General features: G+C 53.0%; 7 protein-coding genes across 7 annotated transcripts; 2 read left to right on the top strand and 5 right to left on the bottom strand.

The window, feature by feature from the left end:
- Window positions 1-342: 342 nt before the first annotated feature.
- Window positions 343-2,654, top strand: M409DRAFT_27946 (uncharacterized protein; the record flags this gene model as incomplete). The annotated part of the gene is made up of 2 exons (XM_033808801.1): window positions 343-435; window positions 489-2,654. The coding sequence occupies 2 exons, from the start codon at window positions 343-345 to the stop codon at window positions 2,652-2,654; spliced, it is 2,259 nt and encodes a 752-aa protein (XP_033662437.1).
- A 469-nt stretch (window positions 2,655-3,123) lies between these two features.
- Window positions 3,124-4,982, bottom strand: M409DRAFT_58946 (uncharacterized protein; the record flags this gene model as incomplete). The annotated part of the gene is made up of 4 exons (XM_033814039.1): window positions 3,124-3,255; window positions 3,423-4,188; window positions 4,417-4,678; window positions 4,727-4,982. 4 exons carry the CDS (start codon window positions 4,980-4,982, stop codon window positions 3,124-3,126), a joined length of 1,416 nt encoding a protein of 471 aa, XP_033662436.1.
- A 1,374-nt stretch (window positions 4,983-6,356) lies between these two features.
- On the bottom strand, window positions 6,357-7,193 carry M409DRAFT_27944 (uncharacterized protein; the record flags this gene model as incomplete). Its single annotated transcript, XM_033808800.1, has 5 exons — window positions 6,357-6,605; window positions 6,669-6,897; window positions 6,968-7,032; window positions 7,082-7,114; window positions 7,167-7,193. 5 exons carry the CDS (start codon window positions 7,191-7,193, stop codon window positions 6,357-6,359), a joined length of 603 nt encoding a protein of 200 aa, XP_033662435.1.
- A 784-nt stretch (window positions 7,194-7,977) lies between these two features.
- Window positions 7,978-8,448, top strand: M409DRAFT_27943 (uncharacterized protein; the record flags this gene model as incomplete). The annotated part of the gene is made up of 1 exon (XM_033808799.1): window positions 7,978-8,448. One exon carries the CDS (start codon window positions 7,978-7,980, stop codon window positions 8,446-8,448), a length of 471 nt encoding a protein of 156 aa, XP_033662434.1.
- Window positions 8,449-8,757: 309 nt separating this feature from the next.
- M409DRAFT_27942 (uncharacterized protein) lies at window positions 8,758-10,429 on the bottom strand (the record flags this gene model as incomplete). Its single annotated transcript, XM_033808798.1, has 4 exons — window positions 8,758-8,990; window positions 9,052-9,514; window positions 9,925-10,294; window positions 10,350-10,429. The coding sequence occupies 4 exons, from the start codon at window positions 10,427-10,429 to the stop codon at window positions 8,758-8,760; spliced, it is 1,146 nt and encodes a 381-aa protein (XP_033662433.1).
- A 570-nt stretch (window positions 10,430-10,999) lies between these two features.
- Window positions 11,000-11,743, bottom strand: M409DRAFT_27941 (uncharacterized protein; the record flags this gene model as incomplete). The annotated part of the gene is made up of 1 exon (XM_033808797.1): window positions 11,000-11,743. The coding sequence occupies one exon, from the start codon at window positions 11,741-11,743 to the stop codon at window positions 11,000-11,002; it is 744 nt and encodes a 247-aa protein (XP_033662432.1).
- Window positions 11,744-12,350: 607 nt separating this feature from the next.
- On the bottom strand, window positions 12,351-13,286 carry M409DRAFT_69656 (uncharacterized protein; the record flags this gene model as incomplete). The annotated part of the gene is made up of 2 exons (XM_033818392.1): window positions 12,351-13,186; window positions 13,283-13,286. 2 exons carry the CDS (start codon window positions 13,284-13,286, stop codon window positions 12,351-12,353), a joined length of 840 nt encoding a protein of 279 aa, XP_033662431.1.
- Window positions 13,287-13,743: the final 457 nt, after the last annotated feature.

Here is a 13,743-nt window from a genome sequence, read left to right as displayed (position 1 = left end):
GACTGCGTGTGATTTATGCCTGAGGCACAAAGTTCGACATTCACTCACACGCGCACATGTCGACGAACTCCAAGCTGGAGCATCGTACGACTGTAATTGAACTGTACGTCGTGAGAGACTCTACACAATGTCTGAAAACTCCCTCGACTCAAGCATCGCCATTGTTGTCAAATCGACGAGGATTAGCCGAGGATTCATGTCCATGACGTATATGATTGGCTCGAGTCATCCTGAACTTCACCTTGTCTCCGACTTCTTCCTTTCAGAAAGTACATACACCATCTTGTCAAACGATAAATCTAGATTGGGAGGAATTGTGGTCCATTCGTGGCGTGATGGGAGATGTCGACCAGCGCAGCGACTGGCCTCGCCATCACGAATCCCTTGGTGAAGTATAGGGCATTGGTTGCTACAAAGGCCATCAGTTCTGATCCTGTACGAGAACCGTGATATGTACTGGGGAATATATAAGCTAATGTACTCACCAGGCACAACATCGACTAGCAATCCACCTGGCAAAGTTATACGAACGATTGAAAGACTACGAACCAGAACTAGAATACAGCCATCGACTGGATCAAATCTCCCGAGCCGTCAACTCAGGACAACACCGCCGGAATGCTGATTGGAGCCCTGAGCAGCCGCCTCCAAGGCAGAGTGCCTGGCGATCGTTTCTCGCAGCGAAGGAGAAGCGGGATACAATGGCTCTCACCAGGAGACTGACATCCCATGAATCGGCTCTGCAGATGAACTCACCCAAGGGATTGATGCTTCATGGAGAGGTTGGGACTGGCAAGAGTATGCTCATAGATCTTTTCGCGGATTGTCTTCCCAATCGGAAGAAGCGAAGGAGTCATTTCAATACGTTCATGTTGGAGACTTTCGCTAAATTAGAGGCATTACGAGCCGAGAGGTCGAAGGCTGGAGGGTCTCGATTACCTTCGCAACTCGCATTCTCTGAGGACGATTACTCGCTACTATGGCTGGCGAAAGACATGATCCAAACCTCGCCGATATTGTTCCTCGATGAATTTCAAATGCCGGATAGAGTGGCCAGCAAGATCCTGACAAATCTGATGACGGGCTTCTTTCAGCTTGGTGGGGTGCTCGTGGCTACGAGTAATCGTATGCCAGAAGAGTTGGCGAAGGCGGCGGGTATCGGATTTGCGCCGCCTCCGCAGAGAGGTTTTGGGTGGCAGCTCGGATTCGGCAGGCGGAAACAGAGCAGTGGCATGTATGGTGGCTCGAACGAGTTTGCTGCTTTCCTGGAGGTGTTGAAGGCGAGGTGTGAGGTTTGGGAGATGGAGGGTGGGAAGGATTGGCGGCGGATCGAGAGCGGAAGTGTGGCGCCTATTAAGGATGTCGATGTTGAGAGTATGGCTGATAGTGCAGTCGTCGTGGAGGACGTCGCGATTGATGGGGGCACGGCTGAGCTTGCGGAGGATTTGAAGCCGGTTTCACTTCCCAAGCACTATAGTGCGGCGACTGAGCAGCAACAAGGAGACCCTCTGGATGCTGCTCTCATTGTTGCTACCCACGGACGAGGCTCGGATACTGTCACCTGGGCACCACAGACGCTAAAGGTCTACGGCCGAGTCATCGACATTCCACGTGCATACGAAGGCATCACTCTTTGGACATTCGATGAGCTGTGCAAGGCGACATTGGGCCCAGCAGACTACATTACCCTGGCATCGACATACCACACTCTCATACTCACCGACGTACCAATCTTGAACTGGCTGATGAAGAACGAAGCGAGACGTTTCATCACGCTGCTGGACGCACTGTATGAATGCAGATGCAAGCTGTTCGTGAGTGCAGCCGCCGGACCAGACGACATCTTCTTCCCAGAAGAGCAGAAGAAGACGAGGGAGGAAGGCGACAGCGGCGATTCAGTCTACTCAGAAACACTCTCAGAGGTGTATCAGGACGCCACGGCGCCATTCCGACCAAACGTCTTGACTGAAAACCCAAACTACGCAGAGCCGGACACGGAGCCTGACTACACGCATGCTCGACTTGCTGGTCTCCTTCGCGCTGACTCTCTCGAAGACGACTCACCGACCGCACCCAGCGTTTCCAGAGGCGCCAAAGGAGGTTCAACGAGCAACCCTTTTGGTCGCTCCTTCGGCAAAACCGACGCCGAAATGGAGAGAAAGCCCGTCGACCCAGACGAAGTCCGCTACACCGTCCGTCCAGACTTCCAAAAGACCAGCGCCTTCACAGGCGAAGACGAGCGCTTCGCATACAAACGTGCCCAAAGTCGTCTCTGGGAAATGTGCAGCCAACGCTGGTGGGCTCGCAACGAACCAGACTGGCACAGACCGCTGCCACAGGAGATCCGACGCTGGGAGAGAGTCGGCGAAGATATCGATCTGCCCAAGTATCCGGACGCAGGCTCTGTGGCTAATACGGAGATTCGTATGGTGGGCGCTGTGGAGGATGCCACGAGGGATGAGAGGAGTTTCAAGAAGTTTGATAACGCTCCTGTCGCTGCCGAGGATGTTAAGTCACCTTTTCGAGCTGAGAGGGAGCCTCCGAGGAAGATCTCCTGGACGCACATTTGGGGGACGATGAAATGGGGCGCTAAGGCTGGGGCTTGGGGGCAGGGTCCGGAGGGGTTGAAAGATAGGGGCAGGGAGAAGAGGTAGCCGTCGTGACGACTCGCAGACTCTGGAGATCGAATTGTTGTCGATGAGATCGAGGATCTCGACGGTGGGCCTGCAGCGGTCCGAAGTAGTCGACTCTAGCTTTTGTGTCTTGCGAGGAGCTGAATTACATAAAGTGAGTTAGCTAGAACATCAATTGCACTGAAAGTTATCATCAAATGACTTCTACTCGGTACTTTTCGTGCCTTAATCCGATCATCAAGTGCCATTTTTGTAGGTGTTGTCCAGGGGTCAGCCTATCGCCAACGCCAGGCCCGGTGTCGTCTAAGAAAAGGAGGAAGTGTTTGGTCAAAAGGTACAACGTCCCGGGACGTTGTTGTGCGTTCTGGTTGACTTATAACCATTCACTCTTCCTCGTCTCGAGACGCCACAAGCTCCAAGGTCAAGTCTCAACTTCAGACACTCGCAACGATTCTTTCATCCTCTGCTTCGATTCTGCTGTGCCACTTTTCTAGTACTGAGCTAGCTCTTTCACTGAGATCCAGATTTGCCGCTTCATGCGCGAATGCGATGGTTTTCTACGGAGCAACGCGAAGGACACACTTCTGCCCTTGTACCAGACGACAGCGCTATTGTTCGAGAACTAGATTTGTATACCCTGAAGCCTATACCTCAAAATCTTGCTGGGTTGCAAACGCTTCACTTTTGACCGGATGTAGTAGAATTGCCGGAAGACACAGTTGTCCATTCTCCTTGGTCCATTGAACCGCACATTAGCGCTTGCTTCCAGTATCCACAGTTGATACTCACGGCTTGTGCTTCGGGGCTGGTGCCTTGCCAAAGCTGGTACAACTTTGTTGGGAGGTTTGCATTCCAGAACCATGTAGAACGAAGGAAGTGAGACTCATGATTGATGATGGATCCAGGAGCGCCTCCTACTCGACCGTCTTTACCCCCGTTGAATGTGCTTTGTACATACGTAGCAGTCATCTGCGGCTCGAAAACAATCGGGTGTGGCACAAACACAGCTTTGAGATCGTGATGGAAAGCAAGAGTCGTAGGCCACATCTCGGACATCATGGCTCGGCCTGCCCAGTTCTCGTGGTCCATGTATTGCAGTATTCTACGCGACAGGCGTACGTTTGTTGAGACTGATCCGAAATGAGCCATGTTCTGCACGAGGTCATAGTGTATGGTGTATCCCCTGTGCGGCCATCTGGTATTGGCGGTCTCGAACATTGGGAAAAAGGTCAGGAGATCTGCGTCCTCAGTGGCTTCCACAACTGGAGACGAAAGGTTGTGCACCCAAGGGGTCGGCGATGGAAATTCACTCCCTGTAGTGTCGCCCGTCGTGAACGTCGAGTTTGACGAAGGTGTCTTGCCAGGAACAAAGAATCGTGTGTTCCTTTGCCAAAGTCCGGCTTTGGGCTGCGAAGAGGACCAGGCGGCAACGGCCGGAAACAGGTCGGTATAGCGTCCGGTATATCGAACATCCATCTCCCAGTTCCAGAAATGATCGTATTCAGGATGTCGAGCTGCAAATAGCTGGAGGGCCATGAACGCGTGGTAGTAGAAGCTAGGGGGAATGAACAGCAGCGCAGCATGGAGTATGGATGCGTACTCACTCGTACTCTCCAACTTTTGGAAAGGCTTCTCGACCATCGTTATAGTTCCAGACTTCTGTCATAACTTATGCAGAAACTCTGGTGGAACGTGTTGCAACTTGAAATTCTCAATCTCTTCCGCAGTTGCCGATGTCGATATCAATGGTTCTCGGTCATGAAGCAGAATGTGGACGTCATACTTTCCACCGAGTTCAGATAGTTCCGAAATCATGCTGCGTAGGTGTTGGACGTCATCTGGTGTCCACTTGAATCCATCCCATGCGCGAAAGACGACGGCAGTACGGCTTTGTTCTGTTTGGTGAGGAGATGTCGAGAGCGCGTTGTCTCGCTCATACGTGTCACGACGAGTAGAAGGGAGGTCGTAACGAGTATCGTGCGTCATGCATTGCTCCAGCGATGTGCCAAATACAGCATGTGTGCCCAACGAAGGCTTAGTGAAACCTAGTGACATTAGCATCGTATGTGCTGATATTAGGGCCAAGAGCTTACGACAAGAGTTGGGTAGAACGCGATGAATTTGGGATCCAAAGCGACCTGCCCGGGTCTGGTTGAGGCTGCAGTGTTGGACCAGTTCCCGGAAAGCGCGTTCTTTTTCGAATAGAGATTGGAATGCCCCCTGAGGCCATGAATCTTGTGGAAAGAGCAGTCCTGTACTCTGAAGACCCAAAACGGAGAGGAACGCGACTGCGAGGGCAAGGAACCCCAGAAACCAAGACGTAAAACGGCAGCGCATCACTGTGGGCATTGCGATGGCCGTGGCCGGCAAGATAAGAGGATGGGCACATCGCTACAAGATCGTAGTCCATATCTTTAGGAGAAATTGAATGAGCTGGAACACGCTGCTGCCTACGCAGGTATGTTGTCTCGAGGGCAAAGGTGAAGGATCCGAATCCGCGTACAGTCCACTCCTACAACCTAAAACGATCACCGGTGAGTGTACATAGGCTATACAATAGTTCGATTGGCAGACAAAAGACTCCAAGGCCCAATCGTAGTTGCGGAGAATGGTAGTTGCGAAGAACGCAACGATGAATAAAAAGATTCCTAGAGAGGCAAGTGATTTGCATCAGGCTCTCTTGCTGCTGCGGCGGTGCACAGTAGTCTGCGGCACAGCGCTTGAGAACCATCATAGTGCTGTTTCACTATGGAATTCAACGCATCACTTGTCGAAAGTCTCAACCTCGTGCCTTACATCATTCACTGCACGTAAGATGCAGAAGTACTCTCCTGCATCATGGTAGCGATCTTTCTTTTGAGCCCATAACACTCTTCCTTAGCCAGGAGCTAGCCGGCGTCTAGGTCATTGGCTATATAAGGAGTTCGAATAGTGTCAATCCAAAGGCGAGCATCTTCTCTATAGTAAGTAGGTGGAGGTAGTTGACCGGTACCAGGTGATGTCCGAATTAGTGACGGGCCGTCTTCAGGCTCCGTGCGGACGGCTCGGACGGGACGCTAAGCCTGGTTTCAACGGTGGTCAACCGGCCCTTTCTCCGGCACATGGCCTTGGCATCCTGTGAAAGTATTGTTTCCCTCCTTCTGTAACTACCTCAATGCTAACGATTTCTGCTCCATTCTTGGGCCGCTCGCCAAGCCCTGGGCCAAACTTTGCTGTGCTTCGCCACGCTCCCGCAGCCTTTCGACGTAAGTTGAGGGACTTCAGAGTTTCAAGTTTGTTCAGGACTGGCTGCAATTTGTCTTCATCCCTGATGCAGCAATGCCACATTCTGGAATCGCAACATGTGCAGCCTAGGCGGGCTTCTATCTCGTGTACCTTCGCCGATTGCAAAACATTGGCTCAATACTGTGCCTCTGTCCTGCAGGACTACTCACGATCTTCAACAGTGGTTTACTGAAACCATGATCCATGGATTTGCCAGTGCGATGGCCTTCTACATGCACAAATTTCTTGCAACGCATACAACAGATACTATTGTTCAAGAACCAATCGCCAAAGTCAGCGCCAGAGCCCGCCACGGGGGATTCTGACCGCTTCATGACAGCCTTGGAAGGCAACGCTGCGGCCATTATCAACAGAAGTGACTCGCAAGCTCTCAGCGAGCACGACGATTGAGAGTCACTGCGGACCTTGAAGAAAGATTCCATTTCAAGTTATAAGAGCTCATCTTAAAGCTGCAACTACAGCGTCAACGACTTTATCAGCGTCCCCTGGAACTGTTGCCGCGAACTCAACATATTCCACTGCACCTATCTCTTCGAACATTTGCCTCCCCTCGTCATAAAGAGTCGTCACTTTGTTGTTCTTGGCTAACATCTCCAGGATCCCTGCATCATTTCGCCAATTCGATCTGAGTCCAACCAGAATAATGGGCACATCTTGAGCTGCATCATGCCGAACCCTTGGGTGCCACTGGAATTGGCCATGTGTTAGTCGAGAGATAGCTATGACAATGTCTCATGATGGTAACTTTACCTTCGTTCTGACGTGGCCGAAGGACACAGGATCCGTGATGGAAAAGCAAACGAGCGCGAGATCCGCAGCAGCGCAAGCTCGCGAGATCTCCTCTTCCACGTCGACGTAAGATGGGGAGTTCTTTTCGAAATGGTCGAAATCCTGGCCGGGTGTATCCCGCAGTTCAAGGGTCACAGTGGACCCGTCCCTGGTTTTGACGCTGGTGGTCGGGTGCGTTTTACTCCGTCCCCTACCATTGAAGGGTCAGGCACATGTCTTTGTGGTTTACTGATAGCTGCAGGTATGTCGGCAACACAAACGTTGGATTGTAGTCCTCCATGGCTCGCTTGAGGTCCTCGCCGCAAATGGCTTTGATGAGACATGTCTGAACTAGTAAGCGGAGCAGCTGAATCAATCCACGAGAGTCGTCGTACCTTTCCTATTGCTCCATTGCCAATAAAGACGCACTGCATATGAATCAGCACAAAGTCACGTATACTGCCGACAAGTGATCATCACAGTCTTGTTGGGGCTCGAAGTGGTCATGGCGCTAATCAGCGAAGTCGAGAAAAGGAAATTATGCCGCAGGCCAAGTCGTATGCGACACATATGGACCCCATATGAGAAAGTGAAAACTAGGCAGCAGTGTGTAGAAAGTCTAACGTGCAGCATCTTGCCAATGAACACTACCGCCGCATGGCCGCATGAAACTTGTGCTCAGTTGAGACATCTTGCTCTCAACGCCAGTCAATTTTCGATCTCTCTCCACGTGCATTGTGTTCGCTCTTGAATGCGGCGTCAACTTGTAATCTTTTCCTTCTAGAGATAGAACATGCAAAATGAGTTCAACTCCGTCGAAGGCTCGGCGTGCCGAGGAGGAATGAATGAACGAACGACCGAGTGAATGAGTCAATGAATGAGATCTGTGCAAATTCCTCACTCCAGTTCTTTGCTCCTGAGAGTTTCCATCGAAGCTGTGATCCAATGAGTATTGGAGCACTGGGAAGTCATAAGCATCAGACTCCTTGAGCGGTACGTGTTAGTTATTCGACTGTGATTCGATGCCTTGGGAGAAATCCATTCCATCAGATCGGCCTTCAGAAAAGCAATTTCATAGACGCTCAATTTCGCATTCACTTGGTTTCTTTAATCGTGATCGATTTGTCGTGTGATATATGTTCAGACGTTCAAAGACCGCAGTGTCGTCAGGGGTCAAATCCACCGTCAACGTCATGCCCCGTCTCGAGGCTCCACAACTCCACCACTCCAACATCAACCCCCAACTCCAAACACCTCTTTCAACAACCTCTACCACAACCACGAAATCAAAATGGGCGCCCGCCTCTCCCAACCCCGCGGCCCATCCGGCACAACCGAATCCTCCGTCCCCTCCAAACCACCACCCCCACGAACGCCCAAAAACCCCTTCCCGCGCCGCATCAACTCCCGCACCATCGCCGCCCCCGCCGCGGCCTTCACAATGGCGTTGATCCTCTTCGTCTACACGCGGACGTCGATTCGCGCGGCGAAGGCGAATGCGCAGAGACATCGGGAGGCGGATACGGGTGGGGAAGGGCTGAGCTTGTTGAATGAGAGTCGGAGGCGGCATGGGATGCAGAGGGGGGTGGAGGGGAGTGGTGGGGGGACTGTGGTTGAGTTGGGGAGGGAGTTGGTTGGTGCTGGGAGGGGGAAGAGGGGGGATGCGCGTGAGGGTGAGAGGGGAAGGAGTGAGGAGGAGGAGAGGTTGAGGGCGCTGAGGGGGTTGAAGAAGGGAGGTGGTGGTAGTGATGGGGAGGGATGAAGAGTTGGGATGGTGGGGTATTGGATCATACTAAAATAGCGATTACAGAAAGTCCGTACTTGAGCTGTATGGTATACAGCACATGCGAAGGACCTCCTGTGGCAGGCAAACCGCACCATGGCATCGGGAGTAAGAAGTCGTGTGAACCCGCTTCACACTACGGACGAAGACATTAAATCCAGTCTCTTGACCGCGAACAACACAGATCATCACATTACCGGCCGAGAAGGATAGAACCAACTGGGACGCCAAACACCCGCCGCCACAACCATTACCGCCTTCTAATCGATCCCTCCCACCAACCCGCCTTCAACACTCCTTCGTCCCATACATCCCGGTATAGCACTTGACGAACGTCTCACAGTTCCTAGTGGTATTCCCTCTCGAACAAGCAACCTCTCCACCAGGCGCGGTCTCATAAACGCATCTTCCCACGGCGATATTATTCCTCGAGGTATCGATCAGATCAGCGTAGAAATATCCATCGTCAGGCAAAGCCCCATCATTGGCAAGCACGACGTCACCGCAGTCGTCTCTGGTATCTACGGAGCCACCATTGTCACCCGCAATTTAGGCTAGAAAGACGACACGAGGGAGCCGTACTCATCTGAAAACTCCCCGGACATCCACTCCCCGTCGACTCCGCCAGACAGAAATCCAACGAGCGGTTCCCGTCATTGCCCGGACACACACCTCCATCATTGTGCGTGCGGATTGTGCTGTTAATGTTGCAAATGTTGACTGTGGCGGGCACGGCGACGTAGTCGCATTTGATGGAGGAGCATGGGAGGGCGCTGGAGTTTGAGGGGGTGTAGGAGGCGCAGTTGCCGATGGTGAAGTCGGCGAGGGTGCGTGTGGTGAGGGTGAGGGTTAGGAGGGAAAGAAGTGCAGCAGAGTGCATTTTGAAGGAGTGGACGATTGGGTTGCCTGGTGAAGAGTGGACGGATGTGATATGTGATGGGAATGAGAACTTCTCTTGGTGCGAGGGTGAGAAGGGATGAAGTGGAGTATGTCTGTCGGTGGCCGAAACTCCAGTGGTCTGACTCTGCCCTCCCTCCTTAGCCTGCTGTAACGATTGAGCATCGATGATACTGCATCTCTCATCATACACACTGGCCTTTGCAAACGGCTCGCAACCACCACCTCCGTGGCCTCGATGCTCAAGCTTGGTATGTCTTTGACATCTCTCAGGCCACACGACCGAAGCATCTCAAGCCCTGGATTCCCGAATTGAAATCCCTTTCACGTCGAGTAACCAGTCGATCAAATCGCCGACTGTGTTCTTCTTCGTGGTGTTGATCGCATGAGCTGCGACTTTCCATCTGCGTCTCGAGTATCGAAAATCATGCTCTTCAAGGACGTTTGCACAGGTACCATGTTGCGCCAAGATTCGTCGATATCGTTACGGATTGACAAAGGGCGCCATGGGCGAGCTGCGCGAAAATGCAATTCTCGTATCCAGCAAATGTCACAAACTGCATATTTGGAAGGCTCATAAAAGCCCTTTTCATTCAAGACCATTTCTTCAAAGTGGAATTTGAGGCTCCTTTTGAAGCAGGCGATGCCCCTCAGAGTCCACGAGTTGCCGAAGTTGTCTGGCTGCCAGTAGAGTGACTCCATGACTGGATTCTCTACCGCCGTTTTGGTGGGAGCCTGCTCCAGGAACATATGCTGCTTCAGCTTCTTGGAGCCCCGCATGGTATCGCGAAAGGTGTTGCTGGTCCGCTGCAGGACGAACAGATCCATCATCGGGACGCCGAGGAGGATCATCTCCAGGAGCTCGACGGTGTCGAAGACCTTGTTTGCAGCAACATCCACGCCGGCGCCGTTCCCTTGCTCAGATGTCCTAACGACTGTCAGCGGGGTTCTCTTCGAGTTTGCGTTTTGGCTTGGAAGCGTACGTGGAGGTTGAGGCATCTGGCGGGTGAGTGGATGACGGCTCGCTCGTGGCCTGCGCGCCAGACTGCGTTGGCGACGCCATGATGCTGGATGGCGAGGTGTTGTCGTTGCGAAGGTGTTGTTGCGAAGAAATTTGGAGAACGTCGTTGCGGCCGCTTCAAAACAACCTCATTAGTGCGCAAGTGAGGTCTTGGAGGTGGATTTACGAAAGTGAGGTTGCGAAGGTGAGGTTGAGTTGTGAAGTGAAGTCGTGAGGTCTGGATTGCTGCAACGAGCACGGACCATCGACTGCGCAAACGAAGCTAATTAGGGAAGGAGCGCGGTTGCATGTGATGGATTGCACTTTTTGACCGTTGATTGCACTATTCAACATGTCTCTTGTTGCGTAATTTCTCGCCTGGTCCATTTCGCCGCCCATGACCTCTCCTTCGAGAGCTCTAGCCGCATCATATTGCTCCATGTACTCCCTCTTTTCTACCGACGCAGCTCGAGGCATAGCGACTGATGGCAGCGCTAACCTGTCCACATATAATGTCACCGCGAACTATCTCCATCTTCTACGAGAATGATATGATGTCGAATTGCTGATCTAAGGATCGCCATCGCCATCGCCCTCTTCATCCTTCTCTCCACGATGATCTTCACTGCCCTCCTAATGGTCAGACTTGGAATCCACGTCGACCCCCTTCCTCGTGAAGATCGCATATTTCGACTGGCACCAGTCCATAATCTCGCCCAATGTCGCATCCGCTGGGAGCATGGTCCCGTTTGGTCCTCGACTGACGCCGTTGCCGTCGATGCGTAGTCCAAGGACAATTGTCGTACATGGGCACTGCTTCACGAGCATTTGGCGCCACGACGCTTCGGAGTCCTCGAGTACGGCGGTGGCTGCATCTGAGGGGTTTGTCTTTGCTTCTAGTATGACGTTAAGGTGAACTTCACCATCAGTCGAGGAGTGTCGATCCAAGGACAGTCCTCCAATGGCTGGGTGGAGGAACTGAATGGACTCGATCGGCAGCGAATCGACCGTGTCGAAGCTACTCTTGTTGATTCTCGTGCGTTGCCAGAGGAGTGGATTCAATGGGACAGGATGAATTCGCCTGTGGTGCAGCTTTTTCTGGAGCACAAGCCACTTGTTGCTGGCACCAGCGGCTGTTACGTCGACTTGAGCACCCAATTCCCGCGCGCAGCCAGCCTCGAATGCGGCATTGACACCACATATCTTCGCAGGTCTGAGGAACAGTGCTTCTTGAAGTCGCTTCGAGCTCTTGACGCCGTTGCGGAAGTCCTTCGAGACCCGTTGAACAAGGAGCATGTCTTTCAGGGGGAGAGAGGCCAAGACCATCTCCAGCAGTTCCGCCACTCCAAAGACTCTCTCCGCTGCTGAAGTCGTCATGATTTCGGCGACTGTGCTGTGGTGCGTCAGCGCACGATGATACACGGAAGGGTGATGAGGCTAGGCACACTGAGGTCAATCATGCGAGTGAAGACTGTCGAGGACTCTCGATAGGCAGTGCGGGTGTGGGAGGGGTTTAGTGGCGTTTGTTGTCAAGTTACTCGAGGAAGCCTGGGTGGTTGAGAAGAGGTGCAGACTCGGAAGCAGTTTGAAAGTGACAGAAGAAGCGACGGAGCAAAGTCGGCTTGACATGTGACAGGAGCGCACTGACCAAATGCAGTGTTCACGCGCTCGTGGAAGCCCTGCCTGCGCCCGAGTGGACTCTGTAGCTAAGACTGTCTGGATATACACTTTGGAAAGCTCGCCTGATGTTTCAAGTGGTGTCCGCAGGATCGTGAAGCGTCACCGAACACGGCCAAGTTCCAAGATAGGGAAGGCCGCTCTTTGACCTTGCAGTGGTCTTTCGAAAGATGGAGACGAGACCGTCTTGAGGTGTATTGTCCATCTATGTCCCTGTTTTCGAGCTGAGTCGTTGCTTTCTTGTGGACCATGGTCCATGCTGCCAATGCAACCCCAAGGTGTTTGCTGTCCTGGTCGTTGGAGCCTTCTAGACACCATCCGGCAGCCCTCCATCACCCATTCCTCCATCTCGCCTGCCATATCTCATATCCTCTCCACCGCCAGCCGAAAACGAGTTGTCTGTCAACCCATCCGGCATACCATCCGGCATGCCCTGATACCGCATACTCCCACCACCACTCGCTCTATGAGAATGTGTCCTTGGTGCATCTTCATCTTCAGGCGCGCGAGGTCCCACCATCCAATCTTCCATCGCCAGCCAACTGCTCCAAGCTTTCTCAGCCGCTGTGAGTTCCTCCATCTTGGCCTCGTCCAAAGGCTTCATGAATGGCAGTGTTTCGTCGTGACCTCCTCCACTGCCTGAGTCGTACTGCTTCTTGCATGTCCTCCAGCCGCCGTGTTTCGCCGCGAAGAGGTAGTTCCGTCTTTCGCACTCGACGTGGGGCATGACACCTTTGAGGTAATCGTCGCCGAAGAAGCCGTGCAAGATCGCTGGCTTGTCGAAGCCGGTAACGACAAGTCGTCGGATGTACGGTACGGGCGAGACGAAGTTCGTTGGTCGATCGTTATTCCCTCGTCCTTGGGGGCTCTGGTAGTTGCTACCTTGGCGTTGATAGGCATTGAAGTTAAAGTTGCCTCCTTGCGAGCTTTGTGGAGGAGTCGAAGCTGTGACGGGGTTCCCCAGCCATTGAAACGGCAAACGGATGTTGGTGAGAGCGCAGACGGCCTGTGTAGCTGGTTCATGCTGTGCGTGGTCGATGAAGTATCGCTGGCAGGATAGATATGCAGGGTGCCATTCCAAGATGTCGAAGTTGGCGTCGCCCATGGACGGAGGAGCGGGATAATCGTTCTCCATGGCGCTGTCTACAAACCTGCGTGAGCTGGACTGCTGCTGCGAACCGTTCAGGTGGACGCCTGAAGTCTCGAAGGGATTCGAGTTGTAGGGCGGCGGGATGCTGCCCATGGCGGCAGGCGATCAGAAGAGGTATATGCAGCTTGTGCAACGCAGGCGCTCGACTAGCAGGAGTCGTGTGGTCATTTGTGGAGTTAGAGTTGGAGGGTTCGGAGGAAGTGGAAGAGCTTCCTCTCTACCCTTATATATGCATCGAAATGGACGGCCTACCTGGTGCGCGCCTCTTGCCCTTGTTGGGCGGGTGGGATGAAGTCATGGTCGCAGACAGGCCTCGTTTGCGTGCCATGTGCGACGGACGGGTCTGCATTTCGAAGTGTGGTGGTATGGGGGTGAGGATAGAGGCCGTGGCGGGAAATCGCCCAAATTTAGTGAGAGCCACCCCTGCATTTGATGGCCCCGCCATCGTTCGAGATCGAACTCCACGATCGATACATTACATACCGCTCGCCTGTGGATACAAAGATCGAGGGCCTTCGCGCCCAGATCTGTATATGAAGAATGCAAGCGC

This window comes from Zasmidium cellare (genome assembly GCF_010093935.1).
Source record: "Zasmidium cellare ATCC 36951 unplaced genomic scaffold M409scaffold_40, whole genome shotgun sequence".
Lineage (NCBI taxonomy): Eukaryota > Fungi > Ascomycota > Dothideomycetes > Mycosphaerellales > Mycosphaerellaceae > Zasmidium > Zasmidium cellare.
Note: the sequence above shows the minus strand (reverse complement) of the source record. Positions and strands in the feature narration are given on the sequence as shown.